Source organism: Oncorhynchus nerka, linkage group LG10, assembly GCF_034236695.1.
Source record: "Oncorhynchus nerka isolate Pitt River linkage group LG10, Oner_Uvic_2.0, whole genome shotgun sequence".
NCBI classification, from domain to species: Eukaryota; Metazoa; Chordata; class Actinopteri; order Salmoniformes; family Salmonidae; genus Oncorhynchus; species Oncorhynchus nerka.
In genome coordinates this window covers 42409251-42429876 of record NC_088405.1, presented here as the reverse complement: position 1 = coordinate 42429876, position 20626 = coordinate 42409251, and the positions used below count along the sequence as shown (strand labels likewise).

Sequence of the window (20626 nt, the reverse complement as noted above, 5' to 3'; positions counted from 1 at the left end):
TACTTTTTCACAATTTGTTGAGACCCTGACTGAGTTCCAAATTCATACAAAAAATATTTAAAAAATTGACTGGGGTGTTTTTGGAAATTGATCTGCGGGCCGCCAATTTAGTTGGCCATCCCTGTGCCAGACCACTGAGGTATAATTTAAAAAAACGGTAGAGTTTGAAGAAACTGCTTCTGGTCAGAAATCCCCGATCACGCTTTTAGGCGATGTCATGGCGACGTTGGGGTAGTCTAGCGCATGTGCAGGCCGTCAAAGCCACTCCTTCGATATAATGTCGTTTTTGACGATTTTTTAATTTTTAATTTCACCTTTATTTATCCAGGTAGGCTAGTTGAGAACAGGTTCTCATTAACAACCGCGACTCGGCCAAGATTAAGCAAAGCAGTGCGACACAAACAACAACATAGAATAAACATGGAATAAACAAACATATAGTCAACAATACAATATAAAAAGTTTATATACAGTGTGTATAAATGAGGTAAGATAAGGGAGATAAGGCAATAAATAGGCCATATTGGCGAAATAATTACAATATTGCAATTAAACACTTCAGCGATAGATGTGCAGAAAATGAGTGTGCTAGTAGAAATACTGGGGTGCAAAGGAGCAAATGTGTCAGTGTGTCACAAGGTTGGGGCAATGACATGTTCAAATACTTAAGGCATTGGCTCGAATCTAGCCTTTGGATTTCTAGAATATGAACAACTAAGGAATAATATCATACCCCCCCCTAACCCCGGCCTGGTCTGCCACGCAAGCGTTCGCGAAAGTCTCACGATGTAGCACATCTGGGTATGGGACACTTTGTGATTTATGCCAACTGTCTTTGATCCAGGCCATAGATTGGTCCAGACTTCGGTGAGGGCGGAGTTCAACTCTGACCCTATAGATCATTTAGCCGGGAATCCAAATACCACGTGTCCCCGCCCGTCTTGTTCCATCAGTGCACGATTCACATAAAAAAAAAAAAAAAAAATACCCGCAAAGTGCAAGAGTTGTTGCAAAGATGGCGGCGCGGTGGGGAGCAGGCGAGTCGATGTTAACTGCCTGCAACATGGATTTTTTCTCTACAAATACACTGGACGAGGTAAAGTACAATGATTTGACACTTATGTGTTTCTTATTTGGTATCACGCGTGTATTTCTGCTGTATGTGAATGTCTCGTGTGCTGGGAATAATGCGCTGGGAAAAAGTGACACGTGGATAAAATCACTGCTGCACAGACGAATCATGACATGGTTATTAGCAGATGGTAAGGTTACAACTAAGATATATTTATACGTAGAATATTTTCATGGGTGTTTTGTTAACTGCTGCATTAGTTAGTATACAAACCTTCTGAAGTAGCCGGCTAGCTAAGTAACGCATTGCTAGCCGGGATAATGCCCGGATGTGTGGTTAGCTGTAGACAACGTGTTTTTAATGTTGGCTTTAAATGTGTTGAATTTAGTATTTGATTTCATTGTTTACTACATCCGCCAAACAAGGCACTGAACATATAGTGTAGTTATCCTAAGGCCATTTATGAACGTACGAATTTAGTTAACGTAAAACCACATGGATGACTAATAGGGAGTTGTCCAGATTGTTTGGCTAAGATGAGGCCATTGACAACTAGCTGGATATCCGTATAAAATCGTGACAAGTCGATGTCTGGCAATTTGAACATCGTATAACCAAACGTGTTGATTGAATAAACGTCTAAAGGCAACCTATATGCGTCATGTTAACGGATGTTATTTTGGGCCTAGTTTTAAATTATGTCTCAAGATGATTCATTCCCACGTGGTTGTAAATGTATGACGTAAACCTTTAGATGAAACTGCAAAATCGTGAATTGAAGTATATAGATTGTCAGTGTAATGTACAAAATTGGACATGATCGTTAACCTCGTTTTACAGTTAAATTGGCTGCAGGTAAATTGGCTTGAGAAATGGTTTGTAATGGGTGAACCCCTGGCTACACGTGCAACCTTGTTTAGTAATGGCACACCTTTGGGCGATTGACAACACTTCTCTTTTAACCCGAGGTTGTATATGAGATTGTAATATTATTCCAACTACCATGTTCATTAACATGAGCAACACGTGGTGTTTTCTCTTGTTGACTCACAAAAACCAACAGCACTAGCTACGTTCTCGGTCAACCATGAAACTTGCATACCAGTCTGTATATATTTCAGACAACGGAGTTGTATTTGAGGTATTATTAGCACAGATGTGTATAAAATACTGCCTGTCTGGAATCCACGAGGGTACCAACGGTCTTTCCTACAGTGGAGCCGCGTTTGTTGTAGTGCAACACGTGGTAATGAGGAAGGAGATCCCCTTTGGGCGAGGTGCGTGGTAGCAACATTTCCTACTGCGCAGGGTCAGTTAATTGTGCATGGACAGAACGACACGTGGGTTGCAGATGGTCGTTTGCCCAAACATGATCTCTTCCTAAATACTCGACAGCTTTATAGATTAGGAATGAGGGATATGTGCTCTTCAGGGATTTTATTGTAGTTGTACTTGCATCTTTTTGATTTCTCCCTATAAATGGAATGCAAAGTGCACAAGCCTTGTCCCGGCCACCCATTACGTGATGGTGGGTCTTGTGTAAGTGGACGGTAGTGAACACAACTGTTTAGGTCCTGCCATAAGAATACCTTTTTTCCCATCTTGTTTTCTGCTGAATACTTCACTGTCCTCAACATGAACAGCATACTGTTCACCATGATAAACATGTTTATTTTTTTCCCTTCCTTGGGACATCACACTTGGACCGGGGGCTACTAGGCTACATTTATCTCTACAGTGCTATGATGGCCTGGCCCAATGTAACATTATTTATGTTGGAAAGCTTCCAAAGATTTCTCCTCTTTAGGGCTGTGCTGCTGCAGGGTAAGCTCAGATGGAGACTGATCTTCATAACTGACTCACTGCCTTCTGATTTTAAAGGACTGAGTATTGGGTGCTGTGTGGTATTTAGTTTGTGGGTTTGATTTTATGATTGTTTACATGCAATTCTGACATCTGGGCTATGTGATGTTGTGAACCCCCTGCCCGAGGTGGATTCCTTGTCAGAGTGCCTCACTGTAGAAGACACACTTCCCACCCAGGCCTAGTTCTAAAGACACACAGGTACCCCTCTCGCACACACCACCCGGACTTTAACTTCAGATTCTGGAGCAGTTGGTAATTTGCATCGGAATGCTCTCCCCGGGGCTCCTATCCTTGTGTGTCGTGTTTGTCCTGCTCATATCATATCAGCCCTAACCTGCTTCATCGTCCTGTTGCGTAACATTACCTTGTTGTGCTAGTCTGTAGGTCCCAGGGTGTGACTATCTGTCGCATATGCTCCTAACTATTTTGCTGTGCCACCTGGAATTCTAAGTTAAGAGCATTGCGCCTAAACATTTGTTTATGATTAAGCTTCAATGTACTGTTTCTGAATGACAGAGAACTGAGCATATATTTGTAACTTTGTAGAATGCGTCAGCGAAACTGGTTTCTGGTCCAATTAGTTCAAAAGGTATGACCCATGATACCCGCTGAACTTGTCTTCCTATAGCGCATGTGTCAAACTCATTCCGTGGAGGGCTGAGTGTCTGCGGGTTTCGCTCCGCCTTTGTACTTGATTGATTAATTGGTCGCTAATTAGTAAAGAATTTCCCTCACCTGGTTGTCTAGGTCTTAATTGAAAGGAGAAACCCGCAGACCCTCTGCACTCCATGGAATGAAGTGTACACCCCTGCTATAGCGGATTGGCTGGCTGCATTTTACTTACATAAACCATGTCACATGGCTTTATTAAACTCCTTGAGTCGTTGGTAGTTAACTTACGACCTGGTAGCTTTACCAGTATATCCAAACATTTGGGTGTCACAGGAAAGGAGATCATTGAATGACAGATCTCTTGCATGTTGTAGCTCAAACTTGACTTGGAGACGGTGTACAATTTTCTATGTAATGCATATCAATAGGAAAATCTATTTGTATCAAGGTTTTTGAATTTTATAATGAACAAATGCATTTACAGGATTCAGTATTAGTTTCTAGTGCACATGTGCTTCAGAAGTAGCTGGAATTCATCTAGGCTAGGGATGTAACGATTCACCAATATGCATTAGTGTTGTCACGATAGTAGGGCTGACCCTAGTTAGGCAAGTTTTTTTTTTTTTTAAGTTGCAAAAAAAATATTTGTGCAACGCGTGTCTGTTTCGTCTCAGTGGACTAATCCATTGCGGAGGCCGCAGGGATGGCACGGTGGCTAAGATGCACAAGGTGCATTCTTCTAGAATGCGCTCTCTCCCGCCATTTAGTGTGTATTCATTGTTTCACAGCTTAATTGTGAATCATCATCATGCAAAAGTCCCCATCAAAATCTCTTAAGCTAGCTGTGTTTTTAATTTTTTTAGAGTAGGTAGCGCCCTTCCTCAGCCTCAGTGCAAGGTGGCAGCGCTATAGCGGTGTTTGTTGCCATGAGACATCCTGAAAATCTGTCAATGCACAAAATCATCTGTAGCGTCCAACCGGTTTGACCTACCAACTATTATGATCTATTGAAAGATTAGGCTCTCAATGACAATATGGCGTGCTCAGTTTCGCTCTAGGACACCCACAAGCCTCGACTCGTCTGAAGGTCCCCGTTACCAGTTATAACAATTAATATATATATATATATATGAGATTTGTGCCTAAAATAAGGGAACATTTGTCCCATGTAGTGAATCTGTTATTCAAAGCTTTTTTATTCTGGCTAATAGCAGTAATGCCAAATTCAATGTTTCATCCAGCCTTTTTTTTAAAGTACTTGTATTATTTAACTAGGCAAGTCAGTTCAAGAAACTTCTTTGGCCCAACCCGGACGACGCTGGGCCAATTGTGCGCCACCCTAATGGCCGGGTTGTGATGCAGCCCAGGATCGAACCGACTCAAACTTAATTTGTCACATGCGCCGAATACAAAGTGTCGAATTTTCCGTGAAATGGTCACTTACAAGCCCTTAACCAACTGTGCAGTTCAAGAAGAAAATATTTACCAAGTAGACTAAAATAAAAAGTAACACTAAGAATAACGAGACTATTTACAGGGGGCATCGGTACCTAGTCAGTGTGCGGGGGTACAGGCTGGTTGAGGTTCTGTACATGTAGGTGGGGACGAAGTGACTAACCAGGGTTTGTAGTGATGCCTTAAGCACTGAGGTGCAGTGCCTTAGACCGCTGTGCCACTCGGGAGCCCTAATATCTTAAACCTCTTGAGACTCTAGGGGCAGTATTTCATTTTTGGATAAAAAAAACGTTCCTGTTTTAAACAAGATATTTTGTTACGAAAAGATGCTCGACTATGCATATAATTGACAGCTTTGGAATGAAAATACTCTGACGTTTCCAAAACTACAAAGATATTATCTGTGAGTGCCACAGAACTGATGCTACAGGAAATGAGCAGAATTTGAGGCTCTGTTTTCCATTGTCTCCTTATATGGCTGTGAATGTGCCCTGAACCAGCCTACACTTTCTGCCGTTTGCCCAAGGTGTCTGCAGCATTTTGACGCATTTGAAGGCATATCATTGGAAGATTGGCCATAAAGACACTACATTTACCAGGTGTCCACCCGGTGTCCTTTGTCGAAATTGGTGCGTAAATCTTCAGCTGCAAGCATTCTTCCATGTGATTCAGAGGAGAAAGCATACTTCCACGAACGATATCATCGAAGAGATATGTGAAAAACACCTTGAGGATTGATTCTAAACAACGTTTGCCATGTTTCAGTCGATATTATGGAGTTAATTTGGAAAAAGTTAGGCGTTTTGATGACTGAATTTTCCTTTTTGATGAACAAAACGGAGCGATTTCTCCTACACAATCTTTCAGGAAAAACTGAACATTTGCTATCCGAGTCTCATTGAAAACATCCGAAGTTCTTCAAAGGTAAATTATGTTATTTGAATGCTTTTCTTGTTTTTGTGAAAATGTTGCCCGCTAAATGCTACGCTAGCTATCAATACTGTTACACAAATGCTTGTTTTGCTATGGTTGAAAAGCATATTTTGAAAATCTGAGATGACAGTGTTGTTAACAAAAGGCTAAGCTTGAGCGCTAGCATATTTATTTCATTTCATTTGTGATTTTCATGAATAGTTAACGTTGCGTTATGGTAATGAGCTTGAGGCTGTATTTGCGATCCCGGATCCGGGGTGGCTAGTATCAAGAGGTTTTAAGGGCATCTGCTGTAAACACCGTCCAGTTCAAAGTAAATGGCACAGTTCCATATATGGCAATGGTCTATTTGCATATAGGCTTACTGCAGCACGGATTGTTTATGGGGCACAGGTCTGTAGAGTATGGGCTGAGTCATGTACTATAGAATCCTACTCCGTGTTCTGCCTACAACAATCTCTTGCATAGTTATTTTTCTCTGTATGTTTAATTGGAAGTAGCTAATGTGTCGATTCGATCACAATAGCCACAGTCAAGCGAAACGCTGATAGTGTCAACCGGGAAAACTAAAGTTGAGTGAAGTTCAATCTTGTGCATCTCCCTGGTGGGCTGATATTCCACTTGCTCTCTGCAGGTGGCTACTGCTATTTCTTCAGCACACTGCCGGTGGGTGCGTCAGCTTAGAGGAAACACTGCCTACACGATACCAAGCTTTTACTAATGATACGGTACCAGACCAAGTTTGCCGATACGGAAAATGTCAGTGGCCTGGCGTCCTGTCCCAGACACATCCCCGTTTCTCAATGTCATGCACATGTGCTACACAAACCTGATTCACACTTTTCTATACAACATAGATTTTTGCTTCGCACTAGAGGTCGATCCACTATGATTTCTCAAAACGGACACAGATTTTATTGGAGGACCAAAAAAGCCGATGCCGATCTTAACTATTTTTATATATATTTGTAATGATGACAATTACAACCATACTAAATGAACACTTATTTTAACTTAATATAATGCATCAATAAAATCAATTTAGCCTCAAATAAATAATGAAGCATGTTCAATTTGGTTTAAATAATGCAAAAACAAAGTGTTGGAGAAGAACGTAAAAGTGTGATATGTGCCATGTAAGAACTAACTTTGAAGTTCCTTGCTCAGACCACGAGAACATATGAAAGCTGGTGGTTCCTTTTAACATGAGTCTAAAACATGAAGTTTTAGGTTGTAGTATTACTACTTCTATACCATTTGTATTTCATTAACCTTTGACTATTGGATGTTATTATAGGCACTTTAGTATTGCCAGTGTAACAGCATAGCTTTTTTCCTTCTCCTCGCTCCTCCCTGGGCTCGAATCAGCAACACATCGACTACAGCCACCCTCGAAGCAGCGTTACCCATGCAGAGCAAGGAGAACAACTACTAGAAGGCTCCGAGCGAGTGACGCTTGAAACGCTGTTAGCTAGCCATTTCACTTCGGTTACACCAGCCTCATCTCGGGAGTTGATAGACTTGAAGTCCTAAACGGCGCTGTATTTCGGAAAGTTGTAGTTTCAACGATTTCATTGAAGATATCATGGCGAATAAATCAGGTAAAGCGAGAAAGTCTAAAGTGAAAGTGGGACATATTTTTTTGTTTGAGGAATCTTGGAGTATTATGATTCAAACAAATTGAGGAGCTGTTTCTGCAAGGACAGGACGTTCTTCTGGACGGGTAAGTGCTAATGCCGTTTTATGAAATATAAAAAAATATATATATATTATACTTAATTTTTTTTGCAATGGACTTCCAAGGGGGGTGTGTGTGTGTGTGTGTGTATATACAACAATGGCCGGAGTTGAATGGAACAGCACTTCACCTTAGCGACTGTTCCCTCTGCTCTATACAATACATATCTGTTTATTTTATGTGATAAAAGGCTCATACAATACAAATATTTTTTAAATGTTTTCTTTCACAGTGATAGCAACTCTGACTGGGAGGCCCCGGTGCCAAGCTGCCCGCTCTACCTGTGCCTCCAGTGGTGTTCATATGCCACAGTTCATTACTGCAGGCATGGCTGCCTCAGGGCCAAAAGGGCACAGCATGGAGGCGTCGTTGTGTTCTGTGTCGCATGAAATATACCACTTGTTCGGTTTGCCTCTGCTTTACATCAGAAAGAGACTGCTATGGGACATCAAAATATTGTGAAGAGGACTTCCAAGGGGTGGACTGTTATTCTTTTTTAAATATATTTTTTCTAATTATTTTTTTTTGTGTGTGAATTGCTTTTTGATATGTTGTATATAGTTATTTGCACTGCTGTATATAGTTATAGGTCATTTCACCAATTTGGCCACTTGGGTACATTTGGGCAACTTGTGTGGGACACCTGGGTGACTTAATGCTAAATGTCATGTAGCTCACCCATTCCTGAAGTTATCAGTCTCAAACTTTACACACCTACAGATGCCCTCTTGTGTTATCCATCAAAATTATCTACAGCATCCTATCTGACTGTGTGGCTATTCTAGTACATGTGAAAGATGATACTACAACAATAAAAAACAGAAAACGTATGCTCTTCCTCTTCTTCCACCAGATCTACTGTGTTATATATTCTCCTACATTCAATTCAAATTTCCACAAACTTCAGAATGTTTCCATTCAAATGATACCAAGAATATGCATATCCTTGCCATTGGGGCTGAGCTACAGGCAGTTGGATTTGGGTATGTCTTCAGGTGGAAATTGATGACAAAGGGATGCAGCCATAACAGGTTAATGAGAGCCCATATTACAGATGTGAATATCTCAATTGGTTTAAAAACGTGGATCCTAAATTGTGTCCATAACTTAAGTAAATGTTTTTATACTTAGCCATTAGTGGTAGGCCTGCTCTGTGTAGGTTTGAGAGGAATGGAGCAGGGTTAAAGTAATACATTCGCAGCCGATCAAAGGGCAAGTTGAAGCTATCGATCACTACTGGATATATTGCTTAACGGGATGATATGACAACAGCCAGTGACAGTGCAGGGAGCCAAATTCAAAACAGAAATCTCAATTAAAATTCCTCAAACATGTATGTATTTTATACAGTTTAAGGTAATCTTGTTAATCCCACCAGTGTCCACAAACGATTGTTAGGTCATCACCAAGCCACAGATAAACAGCCATTTTTCCAGCCAAAGACGAGTCACAAAAAGCACAAATAGAGAAAATGAATCACTAACCTTTGATCTTCATCAGATGACACTCATAGGACTTCATGTTACACAAGACATGTATGTTTTGTTTGATATAAAGTTCATATTTATATCCAAAAATCTGAGTTTACATTGGCGCGTTATGTTCAGTAATGTTTTGCTTCCCGAAACGGCCGGCGATTTTGGAGAGCGCCACATCAATTTACAGAAATACTCATAATAAACATTGATAAAAGATACGAGTGTTATGCATGGAATTTTAGATCCATTTCTCCTTCATGCAACTGCTGTCAGATTTCAAAAAAGCTTTACCGAAAAAACACACCATGCTATAATCTGAGTACCGAGCTGAGACCAAAACATGCCATACAGATACCCGCCATGTTGTGGAGTCAACAGAAGTCAGAAATAGCATTACATATTCACTGAACTTTGATCTTCATCAGCATGAAATCCCAGTTCCACAAGTGTTTGATAAAGTTAATTTATGTCCAAATACCTCCTTTTTGTCCATGCGTTTTAGTTAACAAAAACTAATTCACGAGCGCAGGCCAGTCAGTCTAATTGCATTACATTATGTAGAAACATGACAAACGATGTATAGAATCAATCTTTAGGATGTTTTTAACATTAATCTTCAATAATGTTTCAACCAGAGAATTCCTTTTGTCTTTAGAAAGTAAAAGGAACGCAGCTACCTCTCACGGGTGCCTGAAACAAGGTTCTAAATGCTGTTGACATCTAGTGGAAGCCTTAGGAAGTGCAATATGACCCCATAGACACTATTGGATAGGCAAAGACATGAGAACCAACAAATGTTAAAATCCAACCAGGAAGTGGGAAATGTTTCTCGGGTTTTTACCTGCCATATGAGATCTGTTATACTCAGACATCATTCGAACAGTTTTAGAAATGTCTGTGTTTTCTATCCAAATCTACTAATATGCATATTTTAGCTTCTGGGACTGAGTAGTTACTCTGACTCTGATCACTTTATTCATCCAAGCTACTCAATACTGCCCCCAGCCATAAGTTAAACAATGCATCAAATATGAGTTGCAACTTGCACAGGTGTTGGCGCGAGCGGTCGATTTCGGATCGCTTTGACTTGTTGGGTTCTGTTTCTCAAGGCTTACTGACCCATACTCTCCCTGTTTCTCCCCATCAGGCGGTGATCCTCCATGGGGGCCTGTCTAGTGACAGTCTGGAGCTGGAGACAGGAGAAGCTTTGGAGGCCCTGTGCTGTCTGGACCCCTCCATACTGTCCATATTTGAGGACACAACTACAGGAGAGGTAAGGCTCAGAACATAGTTCAAATCACTTCCTGTTTCCTATATAGTGCTCTACTTCTGACCAGAGCCACTTATGTAATTTAACTTTTTGCTAACTGTATAATAGTTCAAATTTAACTGAATTGTGAAAATGTAATTAAAAATATATTTTTCTCAGAATAAAGTTGGACTTGATGAGGATAACGAGGCGACGCTGCTCACAGCTCTGACTGAGATCCTGGATAACGTGGACAACGAGAACCTGTCCCCCTTCGACACGCTGCCAGACTCTGATTTACTGACTGGCCAGAAAGGCCGGGAACACTCGCCGGTGAGTCCCACATACAAACTGAACTTATCCCTATTTGACATGCTGCACAACTCCGAACATGTAAAGGCAGACTTTGTTAACTTGCGGTTTGAGGTGAAGAACAAATTACTTAACTCACCACCACTATTGAACTTTTCAATCAGAAATACTATCATATCCCCCAAATAGGCACATTTATAAGCCTACATTTTCGTGACGCCAAGTAGCCTAAGACTACTTATGTATAGTCAGGTGAGCATCCTTACTCAACATTGACAGGAGCGCTACAAACACATCGTAATCCGCATTTCAAACTGTCATTTTGTGAGGTGCAGCCAGGAACTTGTACTTTACAATGGCCTGTGGTGGGGCCAATGAACGAGGATTCTCCATCGTTTAAATCTCCAGTTTGGAACAGTTTGGCTTCCCAGTAGATTACAACGCAGATGGACAGTTTTGGATAGAATATTAACCTCTCTGGGATATGTGGGACGGTAGCGTCCCAACTGGCTAACATCCAGTGAAAATGCAGAGCGCAAAATTCAAATAAATTACTATAAAAATTCAACTTTGAAATCACACATTCAATATGCAAAATTAAAGCTACACTAGTTGTGAATCCAGCCAACGTGCCAGATTTAAAAAATAATAAAAAATGCTTTACGGCGAAAGCAAACTATGCTATTGTCTGAGGATAGCACCCAAGCAAACAAACACAGACCATCATATTTCAACCCTCCAGGTGTGACACAAAACACAAATAATAAATAATTCATGCCTTACCTTTGACGAGCTGCTTCTGTTGGCACTCCAATATGTCCCATAAGCATCACAAATGGTCCTTTTTTCGATTAATTCCATCGAGAGATATATAAATATATATCCATATCCAAAATGTCCATTTATTTGGTGTTTGATCCAGAAAAAGACCGGTTCCAACATGACTACAAAATATCTCAAAAGTTACCTGTAAGCATTGTCCAAACATTTCTAACTACTTTTGTATTACAACTTTAGGTATTTGTTAACGTAAATAACAGATACAATTGAAGACTGGGTATACTGTGTTCAATACCGGAGGAAAACAAAGTGTAGCTAGCTTTCAGGTCACACGCCTCTAACAAAGAGTACACTTCCCTCTACCCTCATTCTGAAGTGTTACTTCTACATTCCTCAAAGGAAAAACCTCAACCAATTTCTTAAGACTGTTGACATCCAGTGGAAGCGATAGGAACTGCAAGAAGTTCCCTTAGAAATCTGGATTCCCAATGAAAACCGTTGAAAAGAGTGACCGAAGGGAGAAAAAAAATCTGAATGGTTTGTCCTTGGGGTTTTGCCTGCCAAATAAGTTCTGTTATAGTCAGACATGATTTTCCCATCCAAATCTACTAATAATGTGCGAATCTTAGCTTCTGGGCATGAGTAGCAGGTAGTTTAATTTGGGCACGCAATTCTCTATCCTAGAGAAGTTAACAGTATGTCGCCAATGCTCAATGAGAATAACATATGCCACTACCAACACCTCAAACATATTGACACATTTACGCCGTCATCATCCCCGGTATTTCTACCACCGGAGCAAGGCGGAAGTGGAAATGACAGGAGCGATTTATAACCACAGATATACGCACAACTCTTGCTTAACTAATTTACAGCATGGTGGTGTCACCATGGAAGGCCAGTACTCAATCACACTTTTCAAATGGCTTATACACCAAAAGGGCATCTTTTTCACAATTGAAGTATTCCAACCTAATGTGGAAGTGCATATGAAACACAGGAAAATCACTTGACTGCAATAGGCCTTTGAATAAACAAACTACAAGAACTGTTGTCATTTCATTTTCTCGCTGTACCGAAACCAAACCGTGACCCTAAACTGTAATGGTTTGGTGAACCGTTACACCCCTAGATATAACTGTATACACGATGGTGTACTTCGTAGGGCTCGGATGTACCCAGCTCTAGGAAGCAGGGCTGTCTAAACAAATAAGAAACTGGTGACTGTGTTCATATGGCCTTTTTTAAAACATTTTAAATGCCTAACTCTTTCGTCCTGTGTTTTTCTTCTGATATTGTAGCTGAGGAGACTGCTTTGCTTGTCCCACTCGTCTCCAGAGAGTGAGACACCTTGCAACACGCGACAGTTCTCCACTGGGAAGGTAGCACACAGTTTCTAGCGTTAGCTCCATTTTCATATTGACATGTGCATAAGTCTTCAGAGAAATGAGACTTACTGCGGTGAAGTGCAGATACACCAAAAGGTCTAACTGGTGTGAAAGTCTGCAGATGCAGGTGGTCCAGCTGATGTTTTAAACCTTCAAGCTGGACAGAGGAATGCTCCAGGCGTTAACCCGATGTTTCCCCTCTTTATTTAGAGTCTCCCCAGGACACAGGAGTCTGTCCAGAGGAGTGACGGAGAGGAGGAAGAGGACGCAGAGGCTTGTTCTCCCTCCCTGAGCCCAGACAGACAACCCTCGTCACCAGAGCAAGAGCTCCTGACCTGGGGTGGCCTGTCCCTGCCTCTTGAGCAGCACATGGATGGAGAGAGCATGTCAGTGAGTCTAGGAGAGCTGGTCAGACACATGCACCCCTATTGCATGGCAGTGTGCGTGGAGGATGAAGGGGAAGAACGGCTGCTGGCGGAGGAAGGGATACTGCTGGAAGTGGTCGAACATGGAGAGCATGGCGAGACTATATTTGCCATCCCAGATATGGGCATCCCTTATGCTCATCTCTCTCTCTCCTTGCCGGGAGTAGAAGACTCATTCAATGCGGAGCAGAGGGTTCCAGATGAAATTTCTGAAGCGGATATGTTGGAGACTCCAGAGTCTGAGTCTGCGAATGATGTCGTAGTTGACGATGACGCAGCAAAGGTGGCTGGCCCTTCTGACCCTGCCGAGACCCTGAGGGCAAAAGCAAGTGGTGAGAATGTTATCTACAGGAGACCAAAGGAGGAGACTGTAGAAAGATGTCTGTCTCGAAGGAAAAAGAAACGGAAAAACAAAGTGAAGCGTTCACCTGCTGAGGTCACCCCTGAGCCTGCCCAGGCAGAGGGGAGGGTCCTGAGGAGCGCGTCCCATAGGGGCGCCGCCCAGGAATCCTCGCCCCGGAAGCCCATCAAAGAGACGACCAGACCAGAGAAAAAGGACAAAGAGACGTTTTCTTCTGCCATATCTATGGCCGCCCCCGAAGCCCCAAAACAGAAGACGAGAGCAACACATGCTGGCGAAACACAACACGTACAGCGACAGAGCCATGTGGAAGTCACAACCTTAACACTATCCACACACCGCAGTGTTAAGGTCATCCCCGCCTCAGACCATGTGTTGAAGGTCATGGCCTCTGACCTGTTGCCAGTGACTATGACCCCAAAGAAACTCCCCCAAACAACCACAGGCTGCGAGAAGCCTCAAAGCCTTCTAGCTTCTGCAGCTAACCCAACAGCCCCCCAGGCAATGACAATCAACCCTGCAGCACCCCAGGCGCTTAACCCAAGTGAACGACCTGTGTCGGTGGCCCCCCAGGCAATAATGCAGTCCAACAGTGCCTCTCTAGCGGCCCCCCAGGTGATCCCCAAGCCCATTAAGGCCTCCCAGGCTATTGAGCCCAAGCCTAAGCCCCTGTCCCTCCAGCAGTACCGGCTGCTGCGGCAGCAGAAGAAACCGGCCCCCTTAGAGAGACCAGAGGACCAGAGCACCAAGTGGCCCAGCCTCCCTGATGCCCCTACCGAGTTGCCCCCTATCCCCTGCCTTCCCATCCCCTCTTCCAGAGACCCTCGTCGCCCCCACCCCTCCCCAGGGAAAACTGAGGTGGAGGTGAAAGCGGCCTGGCAGCCCATGGGACCAGGAGCACCTCCTACACCTGAAGCTCTGCTTGTGCCTCCTGCTTACATGCTGGCCTCCAAATCATCTTCCCCAAGCAAGGCTTCTAGTGCAAATGCATCCCCTATAACCCCTCCCCAGCAAGCGACTGTTCCTACTCAACAGCCAGCTAAAGCTAGCCAATCCCCTATCTCCGTTGTGCCTTCATCCAGTACTGTGAGTGTAGTACCCCCACCACCCCAGAACCCTTTTGTGAAGCGTAATATACCCCAGGCCCCCCATCCTGCACTTACAAACCCCCTGCTCCAGTCCCAACTACCCTCCAAGACTGTGGTCCTTATCAAATCTCAGAGCTCCAGTGGAGCCTCTTCTAAAACCACTACAGCTGCCAACAGGCCCGCCCTAATTGCTACTATAGCCCAAAAACCCACCCCTGTCGCTGGTGCTCTACTTGAGAAAACGTTCAACTGCACCACCAACGCTGCTGCTGTTTCTGTTCAGAAACCTAACCCTGCGGCTCCTTTGAAGGTGGCTACTACTCTCCAGAAGGGAGTAGTTACTCTGCCCCGGCCTAAGATGCCTGAGCTGCCTACAGTCACTCCTGGGTCTACCCCAGCCAAACCCTACACTACCCAGTCCTCCAAACCTGCAGTGAGGTGTACTACAGCCCAGGAGGCCCCCAAAGCCAAGAGCCCTACTCAGGAGCTGATAGAGGCATTCACCAGTGAAATTGGTGAGTGGACATACTGGACATATACTACTGTACTGATCCTCTGGTTGCTTAAATGTGTTTAGCCTTGCCACAGTTTGTGGTTTATTGGTATAGTGCTGAGTGGTTCTGTTATCTCACAGGTATTGAAGCTGCTGACCTCACCAGCCTGCTGGAGCAGTTTGAAGAGACTCAAGGTGAGTGATACTGAGTATTAACACATGCGTTCTCACTGGCTGTAGGGGACACAGTTATCAAAAATGACTGCCAAATTTCTTCAGTCTACACTTCTTTCACATTTCTGTGTTTCTTTGGCATTAGTTAATCTATAACGAATAACCCACTGTTTATTGAACAAGACAGTCTGTTAGAAAAGTTGAGAATTTTGCGTTAATGGTTGATTCTTCCTCGCTGAAAATGTAATCCACGTAGCCCTTACTCCTCGAGCATGATAGTGGGCCTAATGGTTTTGGTGTTAGCCAACAGCAAGTCAGATGTTAGCTAACAGCTCATTGGGTCCGCCAGTTCAGTAGTACTAGACTAAATCTGTCACCAGGATCACTTTCACTGGACTGTATAGTGGAGGGAAGTGGCGTATAGGGTTGCAGGGCTATCTCTGGCCCTGTATGGGGTGGGTGGAGGATTTGCGTGCCAAGACTCCCGCGGGTAAGAACGGGCACCTTGCGAAGTTGAACATTGGACTTTGCAGGTCCATCTGCAATGTGCTCAATGTCTTGTGTGTTTTGGCGCAGGTAAGTAGCTTGGCGGAGCAGCGTTTTCAACGTTTTTGCTTATCTAGATGGGTCTTCATTGTGGATTGACACTCATTTTCTTTGATTTAAAATATCCATTTGATGTTACATATTAGGATATACCATGACTTGTTTATTTAACCTCTTGCTTCTACTCGGGACGCTTGCGTCCCAACTAGAGCTCTGGAAATGCAAATGCGCTACGCTAAATGCTAATAGTATTAGTTAAAACTCAAAAGTTCATTAAAATACACATGCAGGGTATCGAATTAAAGCTACACTCGTTGTGAATCCAGGCAACAAGTCAGATTTTTAAAATGCTTTTCGGCGAAAGCATGAGAAGCTATTATCTGATAGCATGCAACAATACACTACAACACAAAAGACCCGCAGGGGACGTAAACAAAATAATTAGCATTTCGGCGTTACACAAACCGCACAATAAAATAGAAAACATTCATTACCTTTCACCATCTTCTTTGTTGGCACTCCTAGATGTCCCATAAACACTATTTGGGTCTTTATTTCGATTAAATCGGTCCATATAAAGCCTAGATATCGTTATATGTAGACTGTGTGATAAACGAAAAAAACATAGTTTCAAAACGTAACGTCATTTTTTAAAATTCAAAAAAGTCGACGATAAACTTTCACAAAACACTTCGAAATACGTTTGTAATGCAACTTTAGGTATTAGTAAACGTTAATAAGCGATAAAATTCATCAGGAGGCGATGTAAAGATCATTAGCTGTCCGTCTGGAAAAATGTCCGGCTAGAAACTCAACAAAAATATCCGGTCCTAGACCTGAAGAAATACGGTGTCTCGCATGTGTTTGACCAAGAAAAAACTCGAAGGGAAATGACAAGACTCTAGACACCGTGTGGAAGCTGTAGGTACTGCAACCTCAGTCAATTAATTGTGGTTCACCTTTATCAATTGGTTCAAGTAGCGCATGGATATATTTTCCCATTTTCAGTGATCAGTTTTTCCTGTGCTTTTCGATGTAAATGCCGTTCTGGTAAAGCCACAGCAGTGATTTAACCAGTTTTATAAACGTCTGAGTGTTTTCTATCCACACAGACTAAGCAAATGCATATACTATATTCCTGGCATGAGTAGCAGGGCGCTGAAATGTTGCGCGATTTTTAACAGAATGTTCAAAAAAGTAGAGGGTCGACTTAAGAGGTTAAATAAAACAACTTTAGAATGTAGTAGCCTATAATGTGCGCCTCAGCCTTCATGCATGTAGCCTGTTTCAAATGAAGTGATCACTACTACAACGCAAGGTGGAATTTAAATGATGGAATAAAAATGTAGCTTCAACAACAAGCAACCAGCAGGTAGGCTGTGATATGAGTTAAGGAGAAAGCACAGCAATATATAGCCTGGCTAGTTTAGCTAGCTAGCTTCTTGAGGTTACGCCGATTTGACGCAGTCAAGGTGGGCACTGTCAAATGGGATGATGAATAACATTGTGGCTGCTGCAAGTTAGCCAGTTTAACTAGTCTTTGACGAGCTGGCATAGCTGCATGTCTATTTCCCTCCTGTCAGCTCCACTCGCATTTCTCACACACCATCCGGTCCTTCCCCCGCAGCAGCAGAGCTGGAGTCTCTCCCTTTGTGCTCAGGTTAAAAACAGAGGTAAAAAATTAAATAAAATCATGTGTTCTGGATATCAGTCCCCCCCCCCCATTATTTGAGTATTACTTTTCTTTCAAACGCCCATCCCTAGTTCTGAGTTCATGTTTGGTTACATGATTTGTGATGTATTCTGCATGTGAATAATGAACATGGTAAGTCTTATCTAGTTAAGTGCCCACTTCGCGTTAAAGCATTGGTATTCAAGTTCAAACATTGAGGTGAAAGTTGTTAACATGGGCTATGGCTGTTTCAGGAGATAGGTTTTGATGTTCTAACCTTTTAATGAGGCTGTCATTTATTTTCCCCAAGGGGGTAGGGCTAGGCGTTATACCTATTTAACTATATAACGTTATTGATGCGCTGACCGGTTTGGGTTTTACCGTGTCTTCTATAATGGTATTTCAACATATGGTTTGTTAAATGTGATGCCCAACTCCATCGCATATGTCAATTTTTATAGTTTACTGTTTGCTTCCTGCAAGTCGAGTCTCACCCTGTTCTCCTGCATGTCGTAGCCCTGCCCCATCACTCAAGGGGAGCATGTTGCTCAACTACGGAGTCACGAGCACTTCACTTGCCATTCAGTCTGCATGGTCAGAAGAAACAAGATGTCGGTGACACCGATGCTGCTTCCAAGCATTACACGATTACACTGCAGAAAAAACATAAATGCAACATGTTAAGTGTTGGTTTCATGAACTGATATAACACTAAAAATGTTCCATATGCACAAGCTTATTTCTCAATTTTTTTGCACATTTGTTTACATCCCTGTGAGTGAGCATTTCTCCTTTGCCAAGATAATACATCCATTTGACAGGTGTGGCATATTAAGGAGCTGATTAAATGGCATGATCAGGACGCAGGTGCACCATGTGCTGGGGATAATAAAAGGACACTGAAATGTACACTTGTCACACAACACAATGCCATTGATGTCTCAAGTTGAGGGAGCGTGCATTTGGCATGCTGACACCCGAGCTGTTGGCAGAGAATGTACTGTTAATTTCTCTACCGCAAGTTGCTTCCAATATCGTTTTAAGGAATGTGGCAGTACGTCCAACTGGCCTCAACCATAAACCATGTGTAACCACGCCAGCCCAGAACCTCCATCTGGCTCGACCTGCGGGATGGTTGGTGTGAGACCAGCCACCCGGACAGCTGATGGAACTGGGTTTGCACAACTGAAGACTTTCTGCACAAACTGAAGCTCCGCTGTATGCTCGTCTTGCCAGGCAAATGCTCACCTTAGATGGCCACTGGCACGTTGGGGAAGTGTGCTCTTCACGTAGGAGTCTGTTTCAACTGTACTAGATTTTATGGATGAATTTGAATACTCAGATTCTGTGATGCGATCCAGAAGCCCGTTGTCGAGCCATTCATCTGCCGCCATCACCTCATGGTTTAGCATGATAATGAATGGCCCAGTGTCGCAAGGATTTGTTCAAAATTCCTGGAAGCTGAAAAATGGCCCAGTTCTTCCATGGCAGCATACTCACCAGGCATGTCCCCATTTAGCATGTTTGGGATGCTCTGGCTCAATGTGTACGGCAGCGTGTTCCAGTTCCCACCAATATCCAGCAAATTCGCAAAGTGCTGGTGTAGGCCTAGAGCAGCATGATTTAGAAGATACCATTGCACAATCAGCGGAATAGCCCAAGCATGAATGTTTAGTTAAAGAGCTAGCAAGCAACGTCTTTTATTATTATTTTTTTAACTAGGAAAGTCGGTTAAATTATTTTTTACAATAACGGCCAACCAAAAGGCTTTCTGCGGGGACGGGCTGGGATGAAAAAATAAAGAATATAGGACACAACGCACCACCACGAGACAACGCTACATTAACCTAAAGATGACACAGCATGGTAGCAACACAAGATGGCAACATGGTACAAACATTGGGTACGAAGGGTAAGAAGGTAAAGACAATACATACGCAAAGCGGCCACAACTGTCAGTAGGTAGCCTAGTGGTTAGCACGTTGGACTAGTAACTGAAAGGTTGCAAGATCAAATCCCGAGCAGACGAGATAAAAATTTAAATGAAGAGGGAGAACTGTCCAGTTTGACTGTTTGCAGCTTGTTCCAGTCTCTAGCTGCAGCGAACTGAGAAGTGACCCAGGGATGTGTGCTGTGGGGACCTTTTAACAGAATGTGACTGGCAGGTGGATGGGGCTGCAGTAGGCATCTCTGATATGGGGGAAGTGAGGCCTAAGCGGGTTTTATAAATAAGCATACACCTGTGGGTTTTGTGATGGGTATACGGAGATGACCGGTTTACAGAAGAGTATAGAATGCAGTGATGTGTCCTATAAGGAGAACTGGTTGTGAATCTGATGGCAGAATGGTAAAGCCCATCTAGGCACTCGAGCACCCTTACCTGCCAATCTATGAATTGTCTCCATAATCTAGCATGGGTATGATGGTCATCTGAATCAGGGTTGGTTTTGGCAACTGGGGTGAAAGAGGAGCGATTACGAAAGAGGAAACCAGGTCTAGATTTAACTTTAGCCTGCAGCTTTGTGCTGAGAAAAGGACAGTGTACCATACCCCCAAGTACTTGTATGAGGTGACTACCTCAAGCTCCGCCCCTCTCCCCACAGGTGTGACTACTACCTCCTGAGGGTTTGTTCTTCTTACCAAACCACATGGCCTTCTGTTTTGGAGGTGTTCCGAACAAGGTTAAGGGCAGAGAAAGCTTGTTGGACACTAAAAGCTTTGAGTGTTTAACACAAAATCCGGGGAGGGGCCAGCTGAATATAAGACAATCTACGTATAAATGTTCCTACTGCCTGAGCTATGTTGAAGTAAATTGAGAAAAGCATGGGGCCGAGGATCAAGCCTTGGGGGTACTCCCTTGGTGACAGGTAGTGGCGGAGACGGATGTTCTGACTTTATACACTGTACTCTTTTGACATGGGTAGTTAGCAAACCAGGCCAAAGACCCCTCAGACACCAATACTCCAAGAATGGAATGGTCTACC

General features: G+C 43.0%; 1 protein-coding gene across 1 annotated transcript in view; it reads left to right on the top strand.

The window, feature by feature from the left end:
- Positions 1-937: 937 nt before the first annotated feature.
- LOC115135340 (peroxisome proliferator-activated receptor gamma coactivator-related protein 1-like) overlaps positions 938-20626 on the top strand; it is a 41821-nt gene continuing 22132 nt past the window's right edge. Inside the window, exons 1-6 of the mRNA XM_029669942.2 lie at positions 938-1096; positions 10302-10427; positions 10584-10736; positions 12797-12877; positions 13094-15272; positions 15392-15445. Coding sequence (XP_029525802.1) covers positions 1016-1096; positions 10302-10427; positions 10584-10736; positions 12797-12877; positions 13094-15272; positions 15392-15445 — 2674 coding nt within the window. The 5' untranslated portion in view covers positions 938-1015. The remainder of the gene's footprint in view (positions 1097-10301; positions 10428-10583; positions 10737-12796; positions 12878-13093; positions 15273-15391; positions 15446-20626) is intronic.